We start from the raw sequence: 26,986 nt of genomic DNA, 5'->3' as shown, positions 1-26,986 counted from the left end.
AACAGAAAAGAGCAAATTATGTCTTAGTGTTATAATGAAATTTTTTTTGACCATGTGGATCACATGAAAGGGCTCCCAAACGTCCTCTAACCACACTCAGAAACACTGATCCATAATAAGTTAAAATAGAATAGTTATATTAAAACTTACTGCCACCTCTTTTCTTTTTTTTTCTTAAGTAATCTCTACATCCAACGTGGGGCTCAAACTCATGATCCCGAATCAAGAGACCCATGCTTTACCTGACTGAGCCAGCCAGGCGCCCCTGCCACCCCTCTTTTGAAACAGATTTCAATGGTGACCATAACAGGCTTCTGGACTTGACATGATATTGTCTCATGCTGTTCATCATCTTTTCAAAATTTTCTCCATGCAGTATATAGTCTATTACTTAAAGCATAAGAGTGGTAGGATGGGCAGTGGTTGAGCTTGGGCATTTTTTTCTGTTTTTTTTTTTTTAAACATCTAAAGCTATTATCTCAGGATATGAAATATGGGGCAATGGTAGATAGCTAGTCCAGATAGAGCGGAAAAAAATAATAAAACCACAAGATTTTGAAGATCCACATATATGAATACCATCTGGTGCTTGTCTCCTAATCAGCTTCTAGGATGCACAGAGGTTTTAATGCTAGGCCCACGTGGAGAACTCAGGTTACCTGTTCCAATTTCGTCTCTTCTGAGAAGTTCTAAGCAGAGGATCTCATGCAGGTTTAAGAATCAGTATAGGTGGGAAGCCTGGGTGGTTCAGTGGTTGAGCATTGGCCTTCAGCTCAGGGCGTGGTCCCAGAGTCCCAGGATCGAGTTCCACCTTGCGCTCCCTGCAAGGAGCCTGCTTCTCCCTCTGCATGTGTCTCTGCCTCTCTCTGTGTCTCTCATTAATAAATAAATAAAGTCTTTCTTTTAAATATTTATTTTTATTTGAGAGAGAGAGAGAGAGAGGCAGAGACACAGGAGGAGGGAGAAGCAGGCTCCATGCCGGGGGGCCGACGTGGGACCCGATCCCGGGACTCCAGGATCGCGCCCTGGGCCAAAGGCAGGAGCCAACCGCTGAACCACCCAGGGATCCCCTAAATAAAGTCTTAAAAAGAAAAAGGAATCAGTATAGGTGGGGGCTAGGGAGGGCCAAATATGGGGCATCTTTCTAGCATTTCCAGTCTCTGTTTGGTTGCTGTTCTATATAAATGTCTCCCCAGGTTTGAGTCTCTTTGAATCTATTTGTATCTTCAGATATGAGTAGTGCTCTATTTTTTTCTTGTTGAGAATTTTATATAATTTAAGGCAAAATCGTTTGGATTTATAGACCAATTACATTGAAACTGAAATATTTCTTCTTAAAGTTAAAAAAAAAACAGTGAAAGATACATACTTTCTTTGGGAATCCTTATTTTTGTGACATTTTTATAGAAAAAAATAATTATATTCTAAGATGCAAAGAGATTAAAACTCTAAAAGTATTTTTCTATTGAGAAGGAGAAATAATAGCAGGCCAGGATTTAACATGGGAAGGAATGAGAAGGGGAAACCATGCCAGCTGCTCCATCTAGGATAGTATTTCATAATTTTTCACCAGGTTCTGCATACTCCACTCAAACTTAGATTTTGAACAAAAACTAAGACTCCCACACCTTGGGGTGCCTAGCTGAGTTAGGTGAGCATGTGACTCTTAATCTCAGGATCATAAGTTCAAGCCCCATGTTAGGCATGGAGCCTACTTAAAATTAAAAAATAAAATAAAATTTTATAAAATGTATGCACCTCATATTATTTGAACTACTATATATTATTTGATTTCCTAACTCTAACTTTGGATATTGAGACTTTGGGACCTATGTTTCTTTTTCCCTAAGTTGAGAGCCAATCACCCAAACACTGAATATTGTACTTACTATTTTCATAACTTGAAATTGTGCTTCATCAACAAACAAAAAAAAAGAAAGAAATTGTGTTTCATCACTTTCTAAATACTCATATACAAGTGAGGTTTTTCCTATTTTTATATGGTTCTACTCTAAATACCTGTCCACAGATAAAAAGACAAGTTATTATACAGTTTCTCAAAATCTCAAAATTCTACTTTCCAAATAAAACTCAGAATCATTTAGTCAAGTTCCATGAAAAAAAAAAATTGGGCCTTGACTCAGAATTATAAATTAATTTGTGGGACACTGCCATTCTCAAAAAAAGAGTACTCCCAACCAGAAAAATCATATATTTTATAATGGTTGGAAAGATTTAAACCAAAGAATTACCTGTGGGATATATTATGGCAATTCAAAGAAGAATAGAAAGTAATTTCATTTTCTATTTCTGTATATGTAAGGGTGTTTTCTTTATGAAAGCATATAATACATTTCTACACCGGTAAATAAAAATATCTTCAGTATGGACTCAACCTGGAAACAAAAGAGAGCCCCAGGAAACAAGCAAAAATGGACACCCCTTCCCAAAACCTAGAGCTAGGATAGTCACAATCTTTCTCACCAGTCAGCCCTTTCCATAATAAAACCTTCTTCTACCCATGCAACATCTCTGTTCACATGAATTCACCATCTCCCAAACTCTCCCTGATGCTGACTTTGCTAGGTCATCTCTGGGAAACTAAATCAGCCATAGTTTCTGTCAAGTCTCTTGTTCTAAAAATATAAGACAGACATTAAGAGATGCTCTCTAGTATTGCTGTTTCTCTAATATCAGGCTACTATGTAAAGAGTGTTCAAGTGTTCTTGGAAGATGATAGAATGGTCTCCATTCCCTAATTTCAGCCTACTTAGAAGTGCCCCCTCCAACAAGTTACCTGACAGATCTTCCACAACCCATCATCCCCACTAGGAAAAGCCAGAGCTCCTGAAAATGAGCCAGCAGTTCTCCTTCACATGGATTGGAGATGTTGACTTTTACTATTAGGCTCCTGAACACTCCTGTCACTCATAAAATGTCTCTATTTTGGTGCCTGGCAATGGCTGACTTATTACTAAAGCCACAGCCCTAAGTGTGACTTTGGGCATCTCATGAAATAGGAGTCTTGGCTAAAGATTTCACTATACTTGTACATAGAAGGTTCCTATCCTGGGTGTGTCCTCTGATGTCTGATGAGGTTTGATTTCCGACTAAAGCCTCGCTCACACTTCCTACAAATATAAGGCTTCTCTCCCGAATGTATCCTCTGATGTCGAATAAGGTGTGACTGCCGGCTGAAGCCTTGCCCACATTCCCTGCACACATGAGGCTTCCCCCCTGAGTGTGCCTTCTGGTGTGTGATGAGAGTTAACTTATCACAAAAGCCTTGCCCACACTCCCTGCACACAAAGGGTATACTACCTGAGTGTGCTCTCCTGTGCCTAAATAAGTTTGGTTTCTGGCTAAACCTTTTACCACACTCCCTGCATATGAAAGGCTTTTCCCCTGAATGTGTTCTCTGGTGTGCGATGAGGGTTGACTTATCATTAAAGCCTCGCCCACACTCCCTGCACACAAATGGCTTTTCCCCTGAATGTGTCCTCTGGTGTGTGATCAGGGTTGATTTCCGGGTAAAGCCTCGTCCACATTCCCTGCACACAAATGGCTTCTCCCCTGTGTGTGACCTCTGGTGTTTGTTGAGGTTTGACTTTAGGCTAAAGCGCTGCCCACACTCAAGGCATACATAAGGTTTAACCCCTGAGTGTGTTCTTTGATGTGTCTTGAGGTTTGATTTCCAGCTAAAATGGCGCCCACATTCTGTGCATATGTAAGGCTTCTCTCCTGTGTGGGTCCTTAAGTGTCTAATGAGGTGTGACTTCTGGCTAAAGCTCTGGTCACACTCCCTGCAAACATAAGGTTTCTCTCCCGAATGTGTCCTCTTATGTCTGATGAGATGGGAATGCTGGCGAAAGCCATGCCCACACTCCCTGCAAACATAAGGCTTCTCCCCAGAGTGTGCCCTCTGGTGTGTGATAAGGTTTGACTTCAGGCTAAAGCTCTGCTCACATTCCTTGCACACATACGGCTTGACCCCTGAATGTGTCCTCTGATGTGTGAAGAGGTTTGACTTCCAAGTAAAGCCTCGTCCACACTCCTTGCACACATAAGGTTTCTCCCCTGAGTGTGTCCTCTGGTGTGTGATAAGGTTTGACTTCCAGGTAAAGCCTCGTCCACATTCCTTGCACACATAAGGGTTTTCCCCAGAGGGTATCTTCTGGTTTTTGATGAGGATTGACCTTTTGCTAAAGCTCTGTTTCCACTCAGTGTACATGTAAGGTGTCTCCCCTGCGCCCATCTTCTGGAGGCTGAGCAGTTTTGGCTCCTTCAAAAAGCCTAGCCCAAATTCCTCATATTTGATAGCTCCAAATCCTGAGACTTCTACACCGTGCAACATTTTGTCTGTTTCCTCAAGCGCTGTCCTCTGGCCTAGGCTGGGCCCTAGGTCCATTACTGTGTTGTCTTGCTTGGACCTTACTGGCTGTTCTTGCAGTAGGCTGGAGAATACCTCTGAAGTGATGCTTTTGCTTACTCTTCTCCCAGACAAGAGCTTGGGGTCTTCTGCCTCTTGAATTTCTGTTTTGTCACTCAAGCAGGTCTGACCAAAGAGCTGCTTTGGCTGCTGTTTCTGATCTTCTGGATAGTGTTTCCCTGGATGGAGATGATTTCCTGCATGTAAACTTGAGAAGAGCTGCGGCAGGTGACTGAACCACACATGCTGGCTGAGGCCTTGCTGACTAGTGAATGCCAGGGGGCAGTGGGGACAAAGCTGAATGTTTAGCTTTGATCCTGCCGAAGAAACAATATTTTTAGTCAGACTAGCTATGGGTTGGGTTGCCTGTGCCATTTTGCTTTGCTCATTGGCTATTCACAATATATTTACATCACAACCTGTCTCCCATTCAGACATCCTTGCATCTATAAAAAGAACTATTTTTTAAAGATTTTATTTATTTATTCATGAGAGACACAGAGAGAGAGGCAGAGACATAGGCAGAAGGAGAAACAAGCTCCCTGAGGGGAGCCTGATGCAGGACCCAATCCCAAGACCCTGGGATCACAACCCGAGCCAAAGGCAGACCCTCAACCACTGAGTCACCCAGTGACTAAAAAGAGCTATTTCTCATTTTACTTTATACACTATATTTTTAATTACAAGAATTAACAAACTTGTCAGGTAGGCCAAATTCAGCCCACAACCTGTTTTTTTTTTTTTTTATGGCCCACCAGGTAAACAAAGGATTGTACCTTTCTAAGGAGTAAAGAAAGAAAGAGAAATAAATAAATATCCAATCAATGGGGCAATAGACTGCATGTGACCTGGAAAGCTTAAAATATTTACTGTGTGGCCCCTTATAGAAAAAGTTTTTGCATCCTTGTACTGTTGCAATATAGAAAATTCATTCCAAAACTTATTTTCACTTATTTTCACTGACAGAGTAAAAAGTTTAGTTCCAGAAATCAATCAAAAACATAACAATAAACTGAGAAGCATTTATTCATGAAAAACACTGAACTCCAGATAAGAAAAGTGGGAATCTATAACATTATTGCCTGGAGCTGCTCTCACCCTTCCAATCCCCTAGCTTGGTTGGTATGGTAGTTATACTAGGACAGGCCATAAAACGATGAGTTCTGCTGCTGCTATGGGGCAGTCACCTTGATTTGAGTAGAAGGTGAGAAACCAATGATGGGTGGAACTGTCAGTAAATGTGATATAGGTGGTAAATGAACAGAGAAGGCCACCGATGACCACTATCTGGGATTGTAGTCTTGGTTGGGGACCTCCCCCCAAAAAGACTGGTAGGCCACCAGAAATGTAGCAGGGGAAAACCTGAAGGTGAGAAAGCCAGGGGGGTGCTTGATAAACTCTCAGCACAACGCTGGCTGACTAGAAGACTGTTTTTGCAAAAGCAGGGGAGATGGATGGGAGCTGTGCACAAAACCCTGCCTGACACAGAGGCTATAACCAGATACAGAGGAAAAAACAGAGGGATCAGTAGACAGTAAAAAGCCAGACAAGACTTGGAAACTTATGTGAACTCTGAATGAGCTCCCTAACCCACATATTTATCCCCTGGCAGAGGTAGGAAGCCTGACTGGCTCAAAGTCTTTGAACACAACCTATTGTTAATTGTTGCATATCACTAAGCTCTGCAGACACAAGGTTGAAATCAGGAAGCCAGGATTAAAAATACAAGAATAGAATAGCAAATCAAATGGAAACATCACCTTCCCAGAGAAAACATATTCCAGTATTTAGTCTAGAAAAGTTACTAAAAGTGGCAACAACAATATCTAGGCAGGAAACTTCATCAGCTTCTAGAGGGCTACAACATAGTATCTAAAATATCCAGTTTCCAAAGAAACAGGAAAGCATGACCCATACTGAGAGAAAAAAATGCAGACAATAGAAACTGTTGCTGGGTGGCCCAGATGTTGATTTACTGGGGGAGGGGGGGCAGGGAAGAGTTCAAAGCTGATATTATGAATATATTTAAAGAGCTAAAGGAAAAAAAAAAGAGCTAAAGGAAACATGTAAAAACTTAAAGTACAATAACTTAAATACAAAAATCTCAATAGAAAATAAAAACTATTAAAAGGAAACTCTGGAATTAAAAAGTAAAATAATCAAAATTACAAAATTACTAGGAAGTTACAACAGCATATTTGAGTTTGCAACAGAACCAATGAAGTTGAAGATAAATCAAGAGAAATTACCTAAACTGAAACACAGGTGAAAGAAAGATCAAAGAAAAGCAAAGAGCCCCAGAAACCTGTGGAACACCATCAGATAAACCAATCCATGCATAATGGGAATGCACAAAGGAAAAGACAAAGAGAGCAGAAAAAAATGTCTGAAGAAATAATAACTAAAAAGTCTGAAAACTGATATAAAACATTAGTCTGCAAATCAAAGAAGCTCAAAAAACTGCAAGAAAAACATAGAGAACCCCAGAGAAACACATCATGGCCAAGGTGTTGACAATCAGAAAAAAAGACAAAAGAGAAAAGTTTGAAAGCAGCAAAAGAAAAATGATTCAACATGCACAGGAGGAAACAATATGATTAGTGCTAACTTCTCATCAGAGACAATGGAGACAAAAAGGCGGTAGAATGATTTATTCAAAGGGCTGAAATAAAGGTGATAAAGCTACTAAGGAGGAATTCTATTCTCACGAAACTGTCCTTCAAAAATGAAATTGATACAGATATTCACCGATTAACAGGTACTCAGAGAGTATCTGTTGCTAGCAAACATACCTTATAAGAAATATTAAATAAGTCTTTCGGGCTGAAGAGAAATGACACCAGACACTAACTCAGATTCACAGGAACAAATGAGGACCACCAAAACTGGGTAAAACTGGTAAGTATCTGGGTAAATATAACAGACTGCATATGTATATTTTTCTCCTTCCTTCTCTTAATTTCTCTGAAACGCATAAGATTATTAGAAAAGGATGTAACTATAACACCATATTATGGGCTTTATAATATATATATTTTACTGGAACTAAGTTAGTATTAATTAGATTATGCTAAATTAGATGCATGTTTAATTCCTAGAGCTGAATTAAGAAAATAACTACAAAAATTATATATATGTGCCAAAAGGAAGGTAGGGGAATAAAAAAAACATGAAGCATATAAAGAACAAAGAGCAAAATGGCACTTAAATCATATCAATAACTATATTAAATATGAACAAACCAAATAGTCTAAACAAAAGACAAAAACTTCTTAGTTATACCACCCAAAAGCATGATCCATTCAAATTTTTGTTAAATTGAACATCACTGAAGTTTAAAACTTTTATGCTTGAAAAGACACCATGAAGACAATGAAAAGACAAGTCCCAGACTTGTGTTTTTTCTGAAACTTGATTTTATAGAGTTCAAAGTATGTGAAAACCATATATCTGATATAGGACTGTGTCTACAATATATGAAAAACTCTTACAACTCATAAAGAAGACAAAACAGGGATCCCTGGGTGGCGCAGCGGTTTGGTGCCTGCCTTTGGCCCGGGGCGCGATCCTGGAGACCCGGGATCGAATGCCACATCAGGCTCCCGGTGCATGGAGCCTGCTTCTCCCTCTGCCTATGTCTCTGCCTCTCTCTCTCTCTCTCTCTCTCTCTCTCTGTGACTATCATAAATAAATAAAAATTAAAAAAAAAAGAAGACAAAACAATCCAATTTAAAAATGGGGCAAAAGAACTGAATAGCTATTCACTAAAGAGACATGCAAAGTATTACTTGGCATATAAAAAGATCAATATGGGGCATCTGGGTGGCTCAGTGGGTTAAGCATCTGCCTTCGGCTCAGATCATGATCTCAGGGTCCTGTGATTGAGCCCCAAGTTAGGCTCCCAGCTCAGTAGGCGGTCTGCTTCTCCCTCTACTCCTCCCCCTTCTTGTGCTCTCCCTCTCTTCTCTCTCAAATAAACAAAATATTTTAAAAAATCATCATTAGTTATTAGGGAAATGCAAATTAAAACCACAATGAAATACCATACACCCACTAGAATGTCTGTAATCAAAATTAAAGACAATTCCAAGTGCTGATAAGGATGTAAAGAAACACACTGCTAATAGAAAATATAAAAACAGAAAACAAAAGTATAAAATAGAAATACTAATAGAAATGTAAAGCCGCTATGGAAAATAATTTTGCAGTTTCTCCAAATATAAACATATCACACAATCCAGAAATTTTACATCTACTGGTGTAAAATAGAGAGAAATCTATCCAAAAATAAAAATGTATGCCCACATTGAGACTGGTACATGATTGTTTTTAGCAGTGCTAGTCACAATAGCCAAAAAGTGGACACAACCCATATATTCATCAACCTGTGAATGGGTAAACAAAATGTGCTATGTCCATACAATGGAATATTTTTTTTAAAGATTTTATTTATTTGTTCATAGAGACACACAGAGAGAGAGGGGCAGAGGAACAGGCAGAGAAAGAAGCAGGCTCCATGCAGGGAGCCTGATGTGGGACTCGATCCAAGGTCCCCAGGATCACACCCCAGGCTGCAGGCGGTGCTAAACCGCTGCGCCACCAGGGCTGCCCATACAATGGAATATTATATGGCAATAAAAATGAACAGATAACTGGGCCACCAGGGTGGCTCAGTTGGTTAAGCTTCTCACGCTTGACTTCAGCTCAGGTCATGATCTCAAGATCATGGGATCAGCCCTGCCTCCAGCTCTCTGCTGAGCATGGAGCCTGCTTGGGATTCTCCCTCTCTCTCTCTCTCCCCAGGCACACACATGAGCACTCTCTCTCAGAAAAGAAAAAAAGAAAAAAAGGAATGGATTACTGATATATGCCACAGCTTGGATGAACCTCAAAAATATTATGCCAGATACAAAAGACTATATATTTTATGATGTCATGTATAGAATATGTCCAGAAACAGCAAATCTATAGAGACAGCATATCAAGGGGGTTCCCTAGAGCTCAGGTAGGAGGAGGGATAGATGCAAATGGGCATAACAGAGCTTTTAGGGATGACAGTATATTCAAAAGCTAAATGGAAGTAATGATCATACAACAAAAAACTTTTACCAAAAATAATGCAACTGTATACTTACAATAACTAGATTTTATGTATATAAGTTATATCTCAATGAAGTTGTTTAAAAACTGTAAGAATGCATATCTTACATGTCAGTGTCATAAAAGACAAAGATTATTGAAATGATCTATATTAAGGGAGATTAAATAGACATGACATATAAATGCACTACTGAAACCCAGATTATCATTTTCTGGAGAGTAAAAAGACATTACTGCGTCTGTTGACAAAATTATAATATGAGAAGTAGATATTAGATAAAATTACTGTATCAAAGTTAAATTGACTGAAGTTGATAACTGGCTAAATGAGAATACTGCCCTTCTTAGAAAACCTTTTAACAAACATGTACATATGAACCTACACACACACACACACACACACACACTTATACATATACATAAGTATATACTATTTGGATATATATTACATATATATACATACATATTGAGAGGAGGAAAGGAAAAGGGAGAACATGCGTATGATAAGCAAATATAAAATATTAATAGGTGATTTTATGATGCCATTTTATTTATTTTTTTAAGATTTTATTTTATTTTATTTTTTAAAGATTTTATTTATTTATTCATGATAGTCACAGAGAGAGAGAGAGAGAGGCAGAGACACAGGCAGAGGGAGAAGCAGGCTCCATGCACCGGGAGCCCGATGTGGGATTCGATCCCGGGTCTCCAGGATCGCGCCCTGGGCCAAAGGCAGGCGCCAAACCGCTGCGCCACCCAGGGATCCCTAAGATTTTATTTTTATATAATCACTACACCCAACATGGGGCTCAAAATCACAACCCCAAGATCAAGACTTGCATGCTTTACTGTGAGCCAGCCAGGTGCCCCAATGCCATTTGATAATAACATATATGCCGTATATATTTAGACATAAGTGTATATGTAGAGGATATAAAGATGTTCTTTTTAAGATTTTATTTATTTATTCATGAGAGACATAGAGAGAGAGGCAGAGACATATACAGAAGGAGAAGCAGGCTCTATGCAAGGAGCCTGATGTGGGACTTGATCTCGGGACTCCAGGATCACACCCAGAGCCAAAGGCAGATGCTTAACCGCTGAGCCACCCAGGTGTCTCTAACGGTGTTCTTTGTACTATTTTTATTCTTGCAAATTTCCTGTAATTTTCAAGTAATTTCCAAATGTCAATTCAAAAACATATAAGATGAAACCTACTTCTGAAAATGGTAGCAGGTTGAATTGGTCACAGAATTTGTTTTCTGCAGAAAACCATGATAAAACTGGATACAATACAACAAATAATTACTTCAAGTCACTGAAAACCTCCCAAAAGTAACCAGAAGTTGGTTGGAGTAGAGAGTTTACGCTATAAAAAAAAAAAAAAAAAAAAAAAAACACCTGCAATAAAAAGAGGGGGGTAAGGATTTTTTTGTTGTTAAAAAGCACTCCCAACACTGTAACTACAGCAGTGGAGAAATAGTGGTAAATACCAGCCTTATGGGCTCAAGGTGCCATAAGTCAGGATTTAGAGGTGGAACAGAAGTTGCAAATTTGTGTTAAGAATAGAAGGAAATGGGGAGCCTGGCTGACTCAGTCGGTGGACGACATGACTCTTGGTCTTGAGGTTGTAAGTTCAAGCATCATGCTGGGTGTGGAGATTTCTTAAAAATTAAATCTTAAAAAAAAAGAAGAAAAGGAAATGTATAGTCTCAAATACTTATATTAGGAAAGAAGGAAGCCTAAAAAGTAATAATGGTAAGCATCCATCTCAAAAAACTGGAATAAGAATAGTAAAATAAGTCCAATGTAAGAATAGAAAGAAATATTAAATAGAAGTTCAGACATAATACATACAATAGACATGACCAACAAAGCAAAAAAAAAAAAAAAAGGCGAAATAAATAGATGAAACAGTTGTTTATATGTAAAACTCCAAAGAATATACATAGGACAAATTATGGAATTAATTAAACCACTCATCAAGGTTGTGGTGTATATGATCATTATGATGAAATGAACTTTACTTACACATTTTAACAAAAAAAAAAAAATTAGTTTTTAAAAACACAATTCTCAGGATGCCTGGGTGGCTCAGCAGTTGAGCGTCTGCCTTCAATTCAGGGCATGACCTCAGGGTCCAGGGATCAAGTCCCACATCAGGCTCCCTGTGAGGACCCTGCCTCTCCCTCTACCTCTGTCTCTGCCTCTCTCTCTGTGTCTCTCATGAATAAATAAATAAATAAATAAAATCTTTTAAAAAATAAAAAATAGAAAAACCATAATTCTCAAGACAACAACAAAAAAATAAGCCCATGTATAAATTTAAAGAAATATGTATATTTGCATTATAAATTATAAAACCTAGCAAGGGGTAGTATTAAAGATGTATTAATAAATAAGTGAAAGAAGACACCACACTAAGAGAAAGACTTAATATTGTGAAATATGTCAATTTTCTCCAAATTAATTATTAATACATATATATTAATGAATATATAAATTCAATGCAACTACAACAAAATCCTGACAAGATACTTTAAGATTTTATAAAATACTTTATAAAATGCTGATTGCACAATCCCACTGGGCTAAAGCTACAAAGACAAGAATAAGACAGGAGGACTTACCCTACCAGACACTAAGACTTAACTATAAATCTATAGGAAATTAGAACAGTCTGATATTGGTGCAGGATTAAGCAAATACAGCAACGGAACAAAACAGAGAGTTCAGACATTGATCCAGGCATGTAATGAAACCAAAATAGGAGAGGTGGCATTGTAAATTTGGGAAAGTGATGAATTACTCGGTGAATGGTGCCAAGTCTGATGGTGATACATTTAGAAATCTATAAAAATAGATCTGTATCTTTCAACACTCACAAAATCAATTCAGACAGATTAAAGACCTAGGTGTGAAAAGCAAAAATATTTTCTAATTTAAAGAAGAAAATCTAAGTAATGTCTTCATGATCTTGCCAGAGAGAAGGGCTTCTTAAATCAGACACACAGACACACAGATACACACACACACACACACACACACACACGTGTGACACAAGACAACTTTGACAAATCCAAACACATTAAAATTTATGAAATTATTATGAAAGGTCATTAAAACTCTGGGTAAATTTCGTAAGACTCTTGAAATGAAAGAGTACAGTGACGGGAAACAGATTAGTGGTGGCCAGGAGTTAAGGGGGAAAGGAGGATAGCATGAAGGAGTTTCTTTGTAGTGGTGGAACATTCTGTATCCTTATAGTGGTGGCACTTATGTGAATCCATGTAAGTGACAAAATTTCATGGTACTATACAACAACAACAACAACAACAACAACAATAAAAGAGTACATGTAAAAAATGATGAAATCTGAATCTAATTAAGGTCTGAAGCTGATTTAATAGTATTGTACCAATGTCAGCTTCCTGGTTTTGAAATTGGAGAAAGCTTGGTAAAGAATAGATGGAAACTTTCCATATTATTTTTATAAACTGAGACTTCAAATTTTTAAAAAAGATTTTATTTATTTATTCATGAGACACACACATAGAGAGAGAGAGAGAGGAACAGACATAGGCAGAGGGAGAAGCAGGCTCCATGCAGGGAGCCTGACGTGGGACTCAATCCTGAGTCTCCAGGATCACACCCTGGGCTGAAGGTAAACTGAGACTTCAATTATTTCAAAATTCAACAGCTTTTTATTTTATCTTTCTAAGACTTTACTAATCTATTTGAGAGACAGAGATAGCAAGAGAGAAAGTGCTAGCAGGAAGGAGAGAGAGAGAAGCAGGTTCCCTACTGAGCAGAGAGCCCAACACAGGTCTAGATCGCAGGACCCTGGGATCATGACTGAGCCAAAGTCAGACACTTAACTGACTGAGCCACATAGGCACACTTAAGTAGCTTTTTAAAAAGCAGGTAGGCAGGGGATCCCTGGGTGGCTCAGTGGTTTAGCGCCTGCCTTTGGCCCAGGGAGCGATCCTGGAGTCCCGGGATCGAGTCCCACATGAGGGTCCTGGCATGAAGCCTGCTTCTCCCTCCTCCTGTGTCTCTGCCTCTCTCTCTCTCTCTCTCTCTCATAAATAAATAAATAAATAAATAAATAAATAAATAAATAAATAAATCTATCTTTAAAAAACAAAAAGCAAGTAGGCAGCCCACAGACAGGAAGAAGATGGACACAATACATTGAGTGAACAGAGGAATCATTTCCAGGATTTAAATACTTCTACAAATGAAGAAGAAAAAGAAAAGCAGGCAAAAGATCTGATCAGGCAATTCACAGAAGAGGAAACATCAAAACTAATCAACCTAAGAACATATAAAAAGACACTCAAACTCGGGATCCCTGGGTGGCGCAGCGGTTTGGCGCCTGCCTTTGGCTCAGGGCGTGATCCTGGAGACCCAAGATCAAATCCCACATCGGGCTCCCGGTGCATGGAGCCTGCTTCTCCCTCTGCCTGTGTCTCTGCCTCTCTCTCTCTCTCTGTGACTATCATAAATGGATTAGAAAAAAGAAAGGGAATATTAAAAAAAAAAAAAAAAGACACTCAAACTCAATGCTAATCAAATTAAAACTAGTGTGAGAGGCCATTTCATACCCAAAGGATGGTCAGAAACATAGCCTTTATTACAGCAGCTGTGCAAACCAATGAAACAACTGTTGAAAGCAATTTGGCATTGTCTAGGATGCTCTCTGACACAGCTACTCTACTCCTAGGCATGTATCTTAGAGAAACAAGTGCTTATATGCCCAAGGATAGGTGTATTAGAATATTTATAGTTGCAATTTTTTTAAGATTTTATATGAGAGAGAGAGCACACAAGCAGAAGGGGCAGAGGGAGAGAGAGAAGCAGGCTCCCCTCTGAACAGGGCTCAATCCCAGGACCCTGGGATCATGACCTGAGCCAAAGGCAGACAGAGGCATAACCGACTAAGCCACCTAGGTGCCCCTATAGTTGCATTCTTTAATAGCCAAAATTGGTAAAAACACAGATGTCCAACAAAATAAAATATACAAATGAGGGATGCCGGGGTGGCTCAGCAGTTGAGCGTCTGCCTTCAGTTCAGGGCATGATCCTGGAGTCCTGGGATTGAGTCCCGTACTAGGCTCCCTACATGGAACCTGCATCTCCCTCTGCCTGTGTCTCTGCCTCTCTCTCTCTCTCGGTGTCTCTCATGAATAAATAAATATTTTTTAAAATAGATAAATGAATTGTATTATAATTATGCATATAATACAACAAATACTATATAGTATGAAAATGAATGAATCAGAACAACATATACCAATATGGGTTAATATTACAAACTCAGTGTCAGTGGAAAGAGCAAACTACAGGAGGATACACATAATATGACAATATTAATGAAAAGTTTAAAAATATGTCAAACAACACTATAGATGGTTGAGGGATTCTTACATATGAAGTAAAGCAAATGGCCATGCATAAGATTTATAAATCCCTAATTTTGAAAAAACAGTTCCCTTTGAGCAGGGGTGTGGGGAGGTAGGGGAAATAGAAACTTCAACTATTCAGGTAACATCTTATTTCTTAATCTGGGATGTTGGCTCCTGAGTACCTAGTTTTTTATTAATCATAGCTTCCTATAATCATAATTACTGAGTAATACATGTTTTAAACTATGGGAATTGGAAAGGTAGAAATAATCAATTATGTTTCACCTACAAGAAACTAGGAAGTATCTAAAGGGTGGCAGACTTAATGTCCAGAGGATAGATGTAGTTTTTAAGATCAAGAGAAGAGAAAGAAGCCCATGAATGAGGAAGGACTGAACACGATGAAGAAGCCAAGCCAAGTAAGAGGAAGGGAGGCTTCTTGGTGGAGGAAAGACACAAGGAAACCAAGAAAACCCCTCCCTCAATGGAAAATGATATTCTGGAAGGGAGGTCATGCCAGGCAGACTTATCAATGACCTAGGAGGCCTGAGAAGAGTTTCTTCCCCATCATGAAAGATGCCTCCTCCTTCCCTATCTTCTAAGCTGTGGATGGTCCCACCTACCCTGTGTCACACTCACCTGGACAGAGGCCCAGTGGATGTTGTCTCTCCTCTATCCAAGGTTCTTCCCCTTGCTCCAGCTGAGAAATAAGTTTTGGTTTGGAAAACGGTATTTCTGCTCATGAGGAAAAATAAAAAAGGGGGGGGGGATTCTTGGTTATGGGCTCAAGGGGCCATTTCATAACTCAGAGCCAAAATTCACAGGGAGACCCAAAGGGTAGTACAAAGGACCTATAACTGTGAACTCTCCACAGTAGAAGAGCTGAGTAAGTAAAGGTGACTCCAGTCAGATAAACAGCGTCTTAATACTTGGTGAAGGAAAACCTAGGTTTCAAATAAAGCAAAAAGAGAGTCCAGGCCTTGAAAGAGGTTGGAAATGCAGTGTTATAGGCCACATGAGTAAGTCTACCAGTTTTCAATTCTACTAAATTCAGATTTCCCCTAAGAGAGAAGGTAAGTTATTGTTTCTAAGCCCAACCCTAGGACAAACCTGCTTCATGGGTAGCCCTTCCTTGTGATGTGTAGGAAATACTCTGTGGGGCAGATTTTAAGGACCAAGGGAAGCCATCCTTACCTAGTGAGACCAGGTGGTTGTAGGTCTCCAGCATCACTTCCCTGTGCAGGGTCCTCTGAGCTGGGCTCAACAACCTCCACTCCTCCTGGGTGAAGTCCACAGCCACATCCCTGAATGCCACGAACGCCTTTAACACAAAATACAGGACTGCTCATCCAGGAGTTTGCCTTGCTCACAGCTCAGGATGAGGAATCAAAAGGCTTCCCTGTGGGAGGTAGAGATAACTAAACCCTACTTTTTTATTTTTTTATTTTTTTTTATTTTTTATGATAGGCACACAGTGAGAGAGAGAGAGAGGCAGAGACACAGGCAGAGGGAGAAGCAGGCTCCATGCACCGGGAGCCGACGTGGGACTCGATCCCAGGTCTCCAGGATCGTGCCCCGGGCCAAAGGCAGGCGCCAAACCGCTGCGCCACCCAGGGATCCCTAAACCCTACTTTGGATCATGAATGAAAGGTAGCAGAATATGCCACTCCAAATTATGCCATTTTGGCATTAGAATTATTTTGAGCTGACGGTATTGAGAAGAAGCAGACACAAGAAAAGCTCTCTGCTCCTCCCCTATCTGCCTAAGAGCAGAACAAAAATTTGTGAAAGTATCTCCCCTCCCCTCTCTACCAGGAAGAGAAATTAATCCCTGGAAACAACTCTAGACCCTTATCAGCCAGGAGATGGCACCAAAGGAATCCACACAACAAACCTTACTAACTACCCCTCATCTTCCACCACAATTTGCTGCCCTCAAATCTCAAAATCCTTTTCCTTTGTCTTGTCACTTCTCTAAAAAGTTATTATTTTTTTGTTAAGATGCTATATGAGCCCAAGTTCTAACCACCCCCTTGAGTTACTCATCACTGAGTGCTTCCAGGGTGTATTTATGATGTAGGTATTAATAAACTTGTTTTTCTCTTGTTAATCTTTTGTTGGTCTAATTTACAGAGCCCTAGCCAATGAACCCAAAATAGAAGAAAAATGATTTTTTTTCTTCCCCTACATGACATTAGAGCCAAGGGTTCAAAGACCACTATTCTTTCTCTATCCACCCAGCATTATTTATGCACCTATTACTGTGAACATCCTAGGCCAGCTGCTACAGGGGATGAAAGCAAAACACAAGTCCCTTCACATTGGGAGCTTTAAGTCTAAGCAGAGAGAAGAGGAAGACATCACACACACAAAGTTAAACAGTAAAAACTAATCACTTTACTAAGCTTGAAGAATATTAGAGACTACTTGAAGGTCTAAGCATTTATGCCCCACATACTTGAAGCAGCTGAGTCTCTCAGGGGTGAGTACCCACCAATACGTATACTTTGCAGCAGGATCCATTCCTCTCTCTTGCTTCTGCTGCCCTGATCCTGGCAAGCGACTGGTTGGGAAGGCTATGGACTCAAATCACACTGTCCCCAACTAGAGTACCCTTCAGCAAATTAATTAACCTCTCGGCATTTCCATTTCTTCTGTGAACCAAGAAAAAAACAGTGCTTGTCTCACAGAATTATGCTGAGGATCAAAGAAGTTGGTAAATGTAAGGGCTTAAAACAAAGGTCTGTTGCACATGCTAAGTGCTCAGGGAGGACTTCCCTGGTCCTTCTGTAAAAATTCTTCTCAGGGTGCCTGGATGGCTCAGTGTTTGAGCATCTGCCTTTGGCTCAGGGCGTGATCCTGGGTGTCCTGGGATTGAGTCCCCCATCAGGATCTCCACGAGGAGCCTGCTTCTCCCTCTGCCTATGTCTCTGCCTCCCTCTATCTCTCATGGATAAATAAGATCTTGTTTAAGTTTTTTAAAAAATAAACAAAAGAGCATAATCTGGGACACCTGGGTGGCTCAATCAGTTGAGCATCTAACTCTTGGTTTTGGCTCAGGTCATGATCTCAGGGTTGTGAGATCAAGCCTCACATCAGGCTCCATGCTCAGCAGGGATTCTCTCCCTCTCTCTCTGCCCTTTCCCCTGCTTGTGCACTTTGTCTTTCTCTCTCAAATGAATAAATAAATAATCTTTTTAATTTTTTAATTTTTATTTTTTTAAAAGATTTTATTTATTTATTCATAGAGACACAGAGAGAGAGAGAGAGAGAGGCAGAGATACAGGCAGAGGGAGAAGCAGGCTCCATGCAGAGAGCCCAACGCAGGACTCGATCCAGGGTCTCCAGGATCACACCCTGGGCTGCAGGCGGCGCTAAACCGCTGTGCCACCGGGGCTGCCCTCTTTTTAATTTTTTAAATTAAATTAAATTAATTTATTTGAGACAGAGAGATAGCAAGAGAGAGAGAGAGCATGATCTGGGGGGAGGGAGAAGCAGGCTCCCCAGTAAGCCAGGAGCCTAACGTGGGGTTCCAACCTAAGATCATGATCTTAATCGAAGGCAGGCCATTTAACTGCCTGAGCCACCCAGGCACCCCAATAAATCTTTTTTAGAAAAAGATATTAAAACAGGATACAATCTGCAATTCGCAGATAGGGTCAGCCTGAGCCATACACAGCATTTTCTTTATATCATTTATATGTTGGATGATTTCACATGAAAATATCAACTTATGAGTCCTGTTGAAAAAAAAATCCATAAATCCAACTGATCACTCTGGCTTTGCATTGCTGCAGGGGGCCACAGTTGGCTGAAGGTGACTTCACACTAGGGGTCCATTAGCCCATGCATGTTATCAGCAGACTGCTGCAACTCCTACCTTACCTGTTGCATTTAGCTACCTACCTGGTCCCTTTGGTGATTTGATTTTGCATCCCTTCTCAGAACACCATCACTCCTTAAGTGATGATACTGTGTCTCTCAAATTCCATGCTGTGCCCTCTCAAGGGACCCTTCCCTAAATTTCCTATTCTCTATCAGCATAACTGTTCTACACTGGATGTGGAATAGCCTTAAAACAGGACCTCACCTTGCCCCCCACCAATAGTAACTGCAACCCCAGAACCCGGCCCTCCATCAAAGTAATTAATTATAAACAAAGCACAGCCAGGATGAGTGAGAGCTATGGTTCTCACCCATCTCTAGCTGTACTTTAGAACTAACTGGGGTGTTTTAAATTATGGATTTCTGGGTCTCACAACAAATCAATAAAATCAGACTCTCTGGAGATTCGGCTTTTAGGCTTTTAAAGGCCCCTAAGTCATGGTTTAAAATCACTAGGTCAGAGGAATATCAAGAGGGAGACATCACTGTAGGAGAGAGATCAAGAGGACCTGGGTGGCTCAGTTGGTTAAGCATCTGCCTTCAGCTCAGGTCATGATCTCAGGGTCTTGGGATAGAGCCCCAGGTCGGGCTCCCTGCTCAGCAGGGACTCTTTGATTCTCCCTCTCATTCTCCCTTTATGCTTTCCCTCTCTCAAAAAAATAAACAAAACCCCTTTAAAAAGGGGGAGGGATAGAGAGATCAGAGCAAGTTTTATGAGAGAAAGGTATGATCTTGGTCTTGAAGGGCAGGAAGGATTTTGAAGGATCAAGGAGAAAAAACAGGGGTGGGCATTCCAGACAAGACATATGGGATGGTGGGATGTCTGGGTGGCTTAGCAGTTAAAGCATCTGCCTTCCACTCAGAGCATGATCCTGGAGTCCTGGGATTGAGTCCCACATTGGGCTCCCTGCATGGAGCGTGCTTCTCCCTCTGCCTGTGTCTCTGCCTCTGTGTGTTTGTGTGTGTGTGTGTCTCATGAGTAAATGAATAAAATCTTAAAAAAAAAAAAAAAAAAAAAAAGCACCCTAATCAACTAGCTAATTACTCTCATGCATGGGTGGTAATCCAGCCCCAAACTGCCAACTGACTGCAGCAACATGAGCAAGCCCAGGTGAAACCTGCCAAATACTCATCTATGCCCAGTTCAAAATACTTACCTATCAAAAATGTGCTAATAAATTACTTCTTTTTAAGTCAATAAGCTTTGGGGTGGTTTGTTGTGCAGCAAAGGCTAAGTGATATACTGATAAAGGAATGTTATGTTAGATGAAAAATACAACTAATATCATCCTTGAGGGCAGCCTGGGTGGCTCAGAGGTTTAGCACCGCCTTCAGCCCAGGGAGTGATCCTGGAGACCCAGGATCAAGTCCCACGTTGGGCTCCCTGCATGGAGCCTACTTCTCCCTCTGCCTGTGTCTCTGCCTATCTCTTTCTCTTTCTCTCTCTCTCTCTCTCTCCCTGACACGAATAAATAAATAAAATCTTTAAAATAATAATAATAATAATAATAATAATAATAATAATAATAATAATATCATCCTGGACTTGCTATGATTGCTATGATGCTCACGCTGTCAGAAACTCCTTAGATTTGGCAAGCATTAGATTCAGTCCTCCCAGCTTTCTCTCACTCCTGAGTATGAAGTCATTACATGGAAAAGAGTATAGATTGTCTTCCTTTCTCCAGCTGAGCTCCTAAAAAAATGAATCCATCTAAGTTAAAGGTATATATGAAATGACATCACTGTGTTGGCAATAAATGCACTTTCAGAATTAATCATCAGAACATGGTATCAAGGGCAGCCTGGGTAGCTCAGCAGTTTAGCACTGCCTTCAGCCCAGGGTGTGATCCTGTAGACCTGGAATCGAGTCCCACATTGGGCTCTCTGCATGGAGCCTGTTTTTCCCTCTGCCCGCATCTGTGCCTCTCTCTCTCTTGTGTCTCTCATGAATAAATAAATAAAAATCTTAAAAAAAAAAAAAAAAGAACATGATATCAGAAACAAGTCAATACATTTGAAACGAGGAGTGTCCTGGGGCACCTGGGTGGCTCAGTCGTTAAGCATCCAAATTTTGGTTTCTGCTCAGGTCATGATCTCAGGGTCACAAAATTGAGCCCTAAGTCAAGCTCCGTGCTAGGTGGGGAGTCTGCTTGAAAATATTCTCCCTCTGCCCCTCCCCCCCAAATAAATAAGTCTGAAATGAGGAGTGTCCTGAATATCTAAGACACTGTTATGAGCCACTGAAGGAGGGCTTCTGAGCACAAAAGTGATGTTACTATAATGTTTGGAGAAAATGAGGAAGATAGAGACATGCAGTGGGTGGCCAAGGACCATATCAACATGTGGAAATAAGCCAGGACTCTATTGCAAACATTCATGTGAGAAAAGAAAAAGATCTGTCCTGGCAGGTCTACCCTGACGATGTAAAACTGCACAGTATAATGATAAAAACAAAATAAGAAAACTGTACAACATAAAGCAGACACCGTGATGGAAGAAGAGGGCCTTGAAAATAGAAGAAACAATCAAAAGGATCAAATGTTTTAGAACAGGCAAAATTCCAAAGCTCCAACTGGTGTGAATCCCCACTACTTCAAAATGGTCATTTCTACTCATCTTAGCATATTTTTGTTGTGCGGATACAAATCTATAAAAGAACTTCATGCACAAATTGATCATAGAAGCAAAATTTACAATAATTAAAGTATTGGGAATAAGTTAAATATTCCTTCAAATTGGAAGGAACCCTCTTGTAATGTTGGTGGGAATGCAAGCTGGTGCAGCCACTGTGAAGGACAGTATGGAAGTTCGTCAAAAAGTTAAAAATAGAACTACCCTATGATCCAGTAATCACACTACTGGGTATTTACCCAAAAAATACAAAACACCAATTCAAAGGGATACATACACCCCCATGTTTACAGCAGCATTATTTACAATAGCCAAATTATAGAAGCAGGCTAAGTGTTGATCAATAGATGAATGGATAATGTGATTTTATACATATAATGAAGTACTATTCAACCATAAAAAAGAATGAAATATTGCCATTTGCAACAACATGGATAGAGCTAGAGTATAATACTAAGCAAAATAGAGACAAATACCATATGATGTCAGTCATATGTGGATTTTAGGAAATAAAACAAATAAGCAAAGGAGAAAAGAGAGAGAAAGCAAGAAATAGAATCTGAACTATTGAGAAAAAACCCAATGGTTACCAAGGGGAGGTGGGCAGTGGGATGGGTGAAATACGTGGTGGAGATTAAGGCGTGTACTTGTGATGAGCACTAGGTGATATATGGAAGTGTTTAATCTGTATATTGGACACCTGAAACTAATATAACACTGTATGTTAACTATACTGAAAAAGTAATAATAATAAAAAAATAATAATAAATTAAAAAATAATAATAAAAATAATCCCCCAAATTGGGAAATAGTGGATGGGTTCATCCATTCAATGCACTATTATAGAACTCACTTCCAGTGGGTTAAGTGTGGCTGTTCCTCCACCTATAAAAAAAATGGGTCTGGGTAGAAATACTGACACTAGCTTTAATACACTGATTTTATCATTAAAGTCTGTCAAAATGTATATGTGTGTGTTTGCGTGTGTATAGTAGTGTGTAAAATTAAACAAATCCCAATGGTAACAGAATCCCAAAATAAAATGGAAGACCCATAAGTGTGCAGGCTGTGCCTTTTCACATTACTGAATGTCATCCATCAAGTATCCTGCACACAGCAGACATTCAGCAAGTTTGTTCAATGGAATCAGTGAAAAAATGCTAAGGATAGGAAACATCACGTGTCCGCCAGCCCATCTCATTTGTTACAAATTCTAATTTATTCTCTCAGGCAAAAGTCTTTTTGCCAATGATACTTATATCCTACTGTATATTTGGGGTTTTTTAAAGATTTTATTTATTTATTCATGAGAGACACAGGAAGAGAGGCAGAGACACAGGAAGAGGGAGGAGAAGCAGGCTCCACACAAGGAGCCGGATGGAGGACTCAATCCCGGGAATCCAGGATCATGCCCTGAGCCAAAGGAAGATGCTCAACTGCTGAGCCACCCAGGCATCCTTGTATATTTGTTTAAATTGGTTTGTATAATTTAGATGTCATGCATATCAGAGTACATGGATAGTTTACCCAACTCCCTGAAATACAGAGTTAATTATATGCACCAAATAACATATCAACACAAACAACAGAAACTCCTTTGTTACTTAGTTTCTTCAAATTTATTTAAGGCTGTCATTCCTCCATGCACTAAACATTTCATATGTGTCAGGTATACCTCTAGGCACAGAGGCTTCATCTTAAACAATTTATCCATTCAAATGCTTGTACCCTTTGATCAATTCTTCCATATTTGTTTTTAAGTTATTAGGAGCAGAAAAAAAAATCAGCTCACACAAATGTCTGGCTTTTCCCAGAAAATCCGAATGCCTTCCTATTAACATAATGATCAGTGAAGAAAATACACACAAAATATTCAATGTTGCCTTAGGAAATGTCCTGAATTGGGTTTATTATGCATTCTTGGTACTAACACTTTCAAATGGATGAAATACTAATGAGAAACAGAACTCTCAAAGATGTTCTGATAGTGTCCAGGAAATTGTAAATCTCTACCACCGAAGATCAGGATTAAGAATAAATCAGGTCTCAAAAAAAAAATAAAATAAAATAAAGAAATTGAGGTCTTATTTTCTGTTTAAATTTTCCTCTTTTTTATAAGGACAGTCAAGGCAGATCTGAAATAACCAAGTTAATGCATATCAGAAGTGATAGTTAACCAGCTTGGCAACTGTGTTGGTGCTCAATAAATGTTAATTACATTCAGTTAAGTCAAGATCATCATAACCACCATTCACAGGGGTTAGAAAGTTTCCCCTTAAGTCCCTATACGTCCATGTCATTGATTTCCTTATGTTAAATTCCTTCTCAGCATCCTTCAAAACCTAGCTTATTCAAAAACAAAATCTACACTCCTCAGTCTGGCACTCAATCTAGCCACCCAGACTCGGAAGCGGAAAATGAAAATCCTTCAGGGGCCAGGTAGGTAACAAATGAGAGAGGCAGGCAAAATGTTAGCTGGTCAATGGTTCCAACCTCAGTTTGGAAGATACTGCGGCAAGTGCGGCAAATAAACTCAGCAGGACCGGTCCCAATGACGAAGGTACTGTTCGCTGTGAATTCCCTGACACCACAGTGCAGTTTATTTTCAGGCAATCCAGAATTTTTGGTGAAATCTCCCCATTGCCAGATGCTGAAAATGCTCTCAATGTAAAATTCAGGTCAGACCATCAAGCTCCCCTCTGTTCCACGTGTCTGTATCTTCACCAGCACATATTTAAAAATCAACCTTAAGTAATTCCACTGGTGACTATAATCTTCCCACACTTGGCAAGGGCAGTGTGCCCAACTTAGGCTAACCGTCCTTCCTGCTCTCCTCCCTGCCCTGCCAACTCTCCAACTTAACCAAATCCTCAGGGGCAGTTCAGACAGCCCTACTTCTTCTGGAAGCCCTCCCTAACGACTTCGGATCATAAGCATCTCTCCTGTCCCTGTCTTTCAATGCTTACCACTGGACAATCAAGCTTGGATGTTCCTGTATGTTTATTTCAGTTGTTCCATGTGTGTTGTTTACAACTGACCACTTTGAGGATGACTGAGGTATGGGTGGAGCAGAGAGGAATGTTAAAGGGGGGGGGGGGGCCTCCATGTGAGATGAACCACCACTCCTCCAGGAACAAGCGTGACCTTTGCTCAATACCAGCAAGGCAGGCTGCAGTGCAAGGAAAAGGATTGGATTCATCCTGTTGGCAGCCAACATGGAATGTGATGAAAATTCTCACCTCTTTTTTGGCTTTCAGAAGCCCCGTGGCCATTTTCCTGGTCTCCTGAATGCTCTCCCTGGAGAAGGGCAAAGTCTCAGAAGACAGAGCTGGGGATCTGAAGAGAAAGAAGAGCGTGCCTAGATGGAAAAGCCCCTCCCCGGGAGTTAAGGCGGGGTCTGCTCCGGAGCCCCCCAACTGGGTGTTCGGTGTCACAGAAATCACGAGCACAACCCAATGCCCATCCAGAGCCCTGGTTCAGAGTGACCGAGCACCCTCAAGTCCAGCCCCAAGTCCTGGCCAGGGAGTGGTGTCCATGTCCCCCCCGGCAGGGGAGTAAGGGGCTGTGTCTAACTCTATGCTGGGATGAAAAGATAACGGCCTGGACGTGCCCACAGAAGAGCGCCCGAGTTCAGAGGCAGCCTGTGTCCCCACGAGTAAAACAGGGACAAGCAGAGGGACGTGCTGACTGGACGAAGCAATGACTCAAGGCACTCACGGAACGCGGGGTGCACGTTGCCAATCCTGAGGCTGACGCTCGGGAATCAAGCGCAGAAGCATGCAAGAGACTCGAAGAGGGAGGCCTAACCCGCCGCCAACCAGCGAGGGGGCGGGACCCATAGACCGGAAGTGCTCCTGCTACGTAAACTCCACCGCCAGGAGAGCGCGTGGGACGGCGGAAGTGGCCGCGCGGGCCTCTGGGGAGTGTAGTCTTTGAGACGAAGAGGCGGTGGGTGAGGAGGCTTCGCCCACCGCAGGGTGTCTCTGACATCTGCGCCTCTCATACAACGAAGCTTAGGCGCTCACTGTTAAGACGCCCAGACTGCAAGGTACTCGTTTCTCCTCCGACGGCCAGTGAGATCTCACGGATCAATGAGAGCGTAGGAGGAATGCCGGAGGATCCTAGGAAACGTGGTCCTGGCGCCCCGTCCCCCCTCCCGGCGTCACGGAGGCGGGTCGTCCGTGCGCGCTGACCTTCAGAGAGTTGTGGTTGCCGAGGGCGGGGCGGGGGAGTGAAGGGTAAAGAGGAAAAATATTTTGACAGTTTTGTTCATCATGAATTTTTTTTTAAGATTTCATTCATTTTTTTAAGAGATTTTATTTATTTATTCATGAGAGACACAGATAGAGAGGCAGAGAGAGAAGCAGGCTCCATGCAGGGAGCCCGATGTGGGACTCGATCCTGGGTCTCCAGGATTAGGCCCTGGGCTGAAGGTGGTGCTAAACCGCTGAGCCACCAGGGCTGCCCATCATGGATTTTTTTGCATGCATTTTGATTTCAAAGATACTACCTTAAAATGTGTCTCTTGATTACTGAGTTTCTATGGTGCCCCATTATATGTTGCCTCCAAAGTTCCAGCTGTAAGGAAGGGCATGAATAGATATGAAGCTCGTTGGCACCTACTGGCCTGTGGTTGTTGTTTTTTTTTGTTTGTTTGTTTGTTTTTTATGATAGTCACAGAGAGAGAGAGAGAGGCAGAGACATAGGCAGAGGGAGAAGCAGGCTCCATGCACCGGGAGCCTGACGTGGGATTCGATCCCGGGTCTCCAGGATCGAGCCCTGGGCCAAAGGCAGGCGCCAAACCGCTGCGCCACCCAGGGATCCCTGGCCTGTAGTCTTGATAGAAGGTGAGGGCCTGGTTTCTGGGCATCAAGTAGCCAGAAAGAGGGCTTTGGGAGTTTACCCTGAATTGTTGAATTGTGAGTTATCTTTTCTTTCCTAATTTCCCCAGTATCCACAATTCCCTGATAACAGAACCTCCCTAAGCCCCACCCACAAGGCACCTCCAAAACCTATCAAGGTGCAAATATTCAAAAACTACTCTTGAATCTTCATATCCCATTCCAAAATCTTTTCCAATATCCCTTTACCTGGAGAAGTAAAAAAAACACAAAATTTGCATGTTAGTATCAGCCTCTCCCTTGTTTTTGCTTTTTTTTTTAAGATTTTATTTATTTATTCATGAGAGACAGAGGCAGAGACACAGACAGAGGGAGAAGCAGGCTCCATGCAGGGACCCTGATGTGGGACTTGATCCCAGGACTCCAGGATCACGCCCTGAGCCAAAGGCAGACTCTTTCACCGCTGAGCCACCCAGGCATCCCTAGCCTCTCCCTTTGGATGGTGTTCAGGAAGGATCAGCCCAGTGCCCTATTCCAGTCCTGGTGGTACAGCTCACCAAGGGTTTCATATGGACGAATGAGAGTGTTTGTTAACAGAACTCACTAAGAACCAAAATCAGAGCACACATGAAATGGAGAGACTGAAAGCCTTAGAGAAGGAATTTGGGTACAGGGGGTGGAAAGTAGTT

General features: G+C 41.0%; 1 protein-coding gene across 1 annotated transcript; it reads right to left on the bottom strand.

The window, feature by feature from the left end:
- Positions 1-985: 985 nt before the first annotated feature.
- ZNF875 (zinc finger protein 875) lies at positions 986-25,495 on the bottom strand. The gene is made up of 5 exons (XM_038529045.1): positions 25,174-25,495; positions 24,696-24,792; positions 16,132-16,258; positions 15,577-15,672; positions 986-4,746 (listed from the first exon to the last, which is right to left on the bottom strand). Exons 1-5 carry the CDS (start codon positions 25,293-25,295, stop codon positions 3,065-3,067), a joined length of 2,124 nt encoding a protein of 707 aa, XP_038384973.1. The 5' UTR covers positions 25,296-25,495; the 3' UTR covers positions 986-3,064.
- Between the last annotated feature and the right edge of the window lie 1,491 nt (positions 25,496-26,986).

Source organism: Canis lupus, chromosome 1, assembly GCF_011100685.1.
Source record: "Canis lupus familiaris isolate Mischka breed German Shepherd chromosome 1, alternate assembly UU_Cfam_GSD_1.0, whole genome shotgun sequence".
NCBI lineage: Eukaryota > Metazoa > Chordata > Mammalia > Carnivora > Canidae > Canis > Canis lupus.
The sequence above is the reverse complement of the archived record's forward strand: the minus strand, read 5'-3'. Positions and strand labels throughout refer to the sequence as shown.

Excerpts from the sequence above, each read along its gene's own strand:
- ZNF875 (XM_038529045.1), bottom strand. The coding sequence starts at position 25,295 with ATGGGTCCCGCCCCCTCGCTGGTTGGCGGCGGGTTAGGCCTCCCTCTT. Across the intron at positions 15,673-16,131 it reads CAACCACCTGGTCTCACTAG|AAATACCGTTTTCCAAACCA; the intron begins GTAAGGATGGCT and ends CCTCATGAGCAG. Across the intron at positions 4,747-15,576 it reads TCCACTGGGCCTCTGTCCAG|GATCAAAGCTAAACATTCAG; the intron begins GTGAGTGTGACA and ends TTTCTTCGGCAG.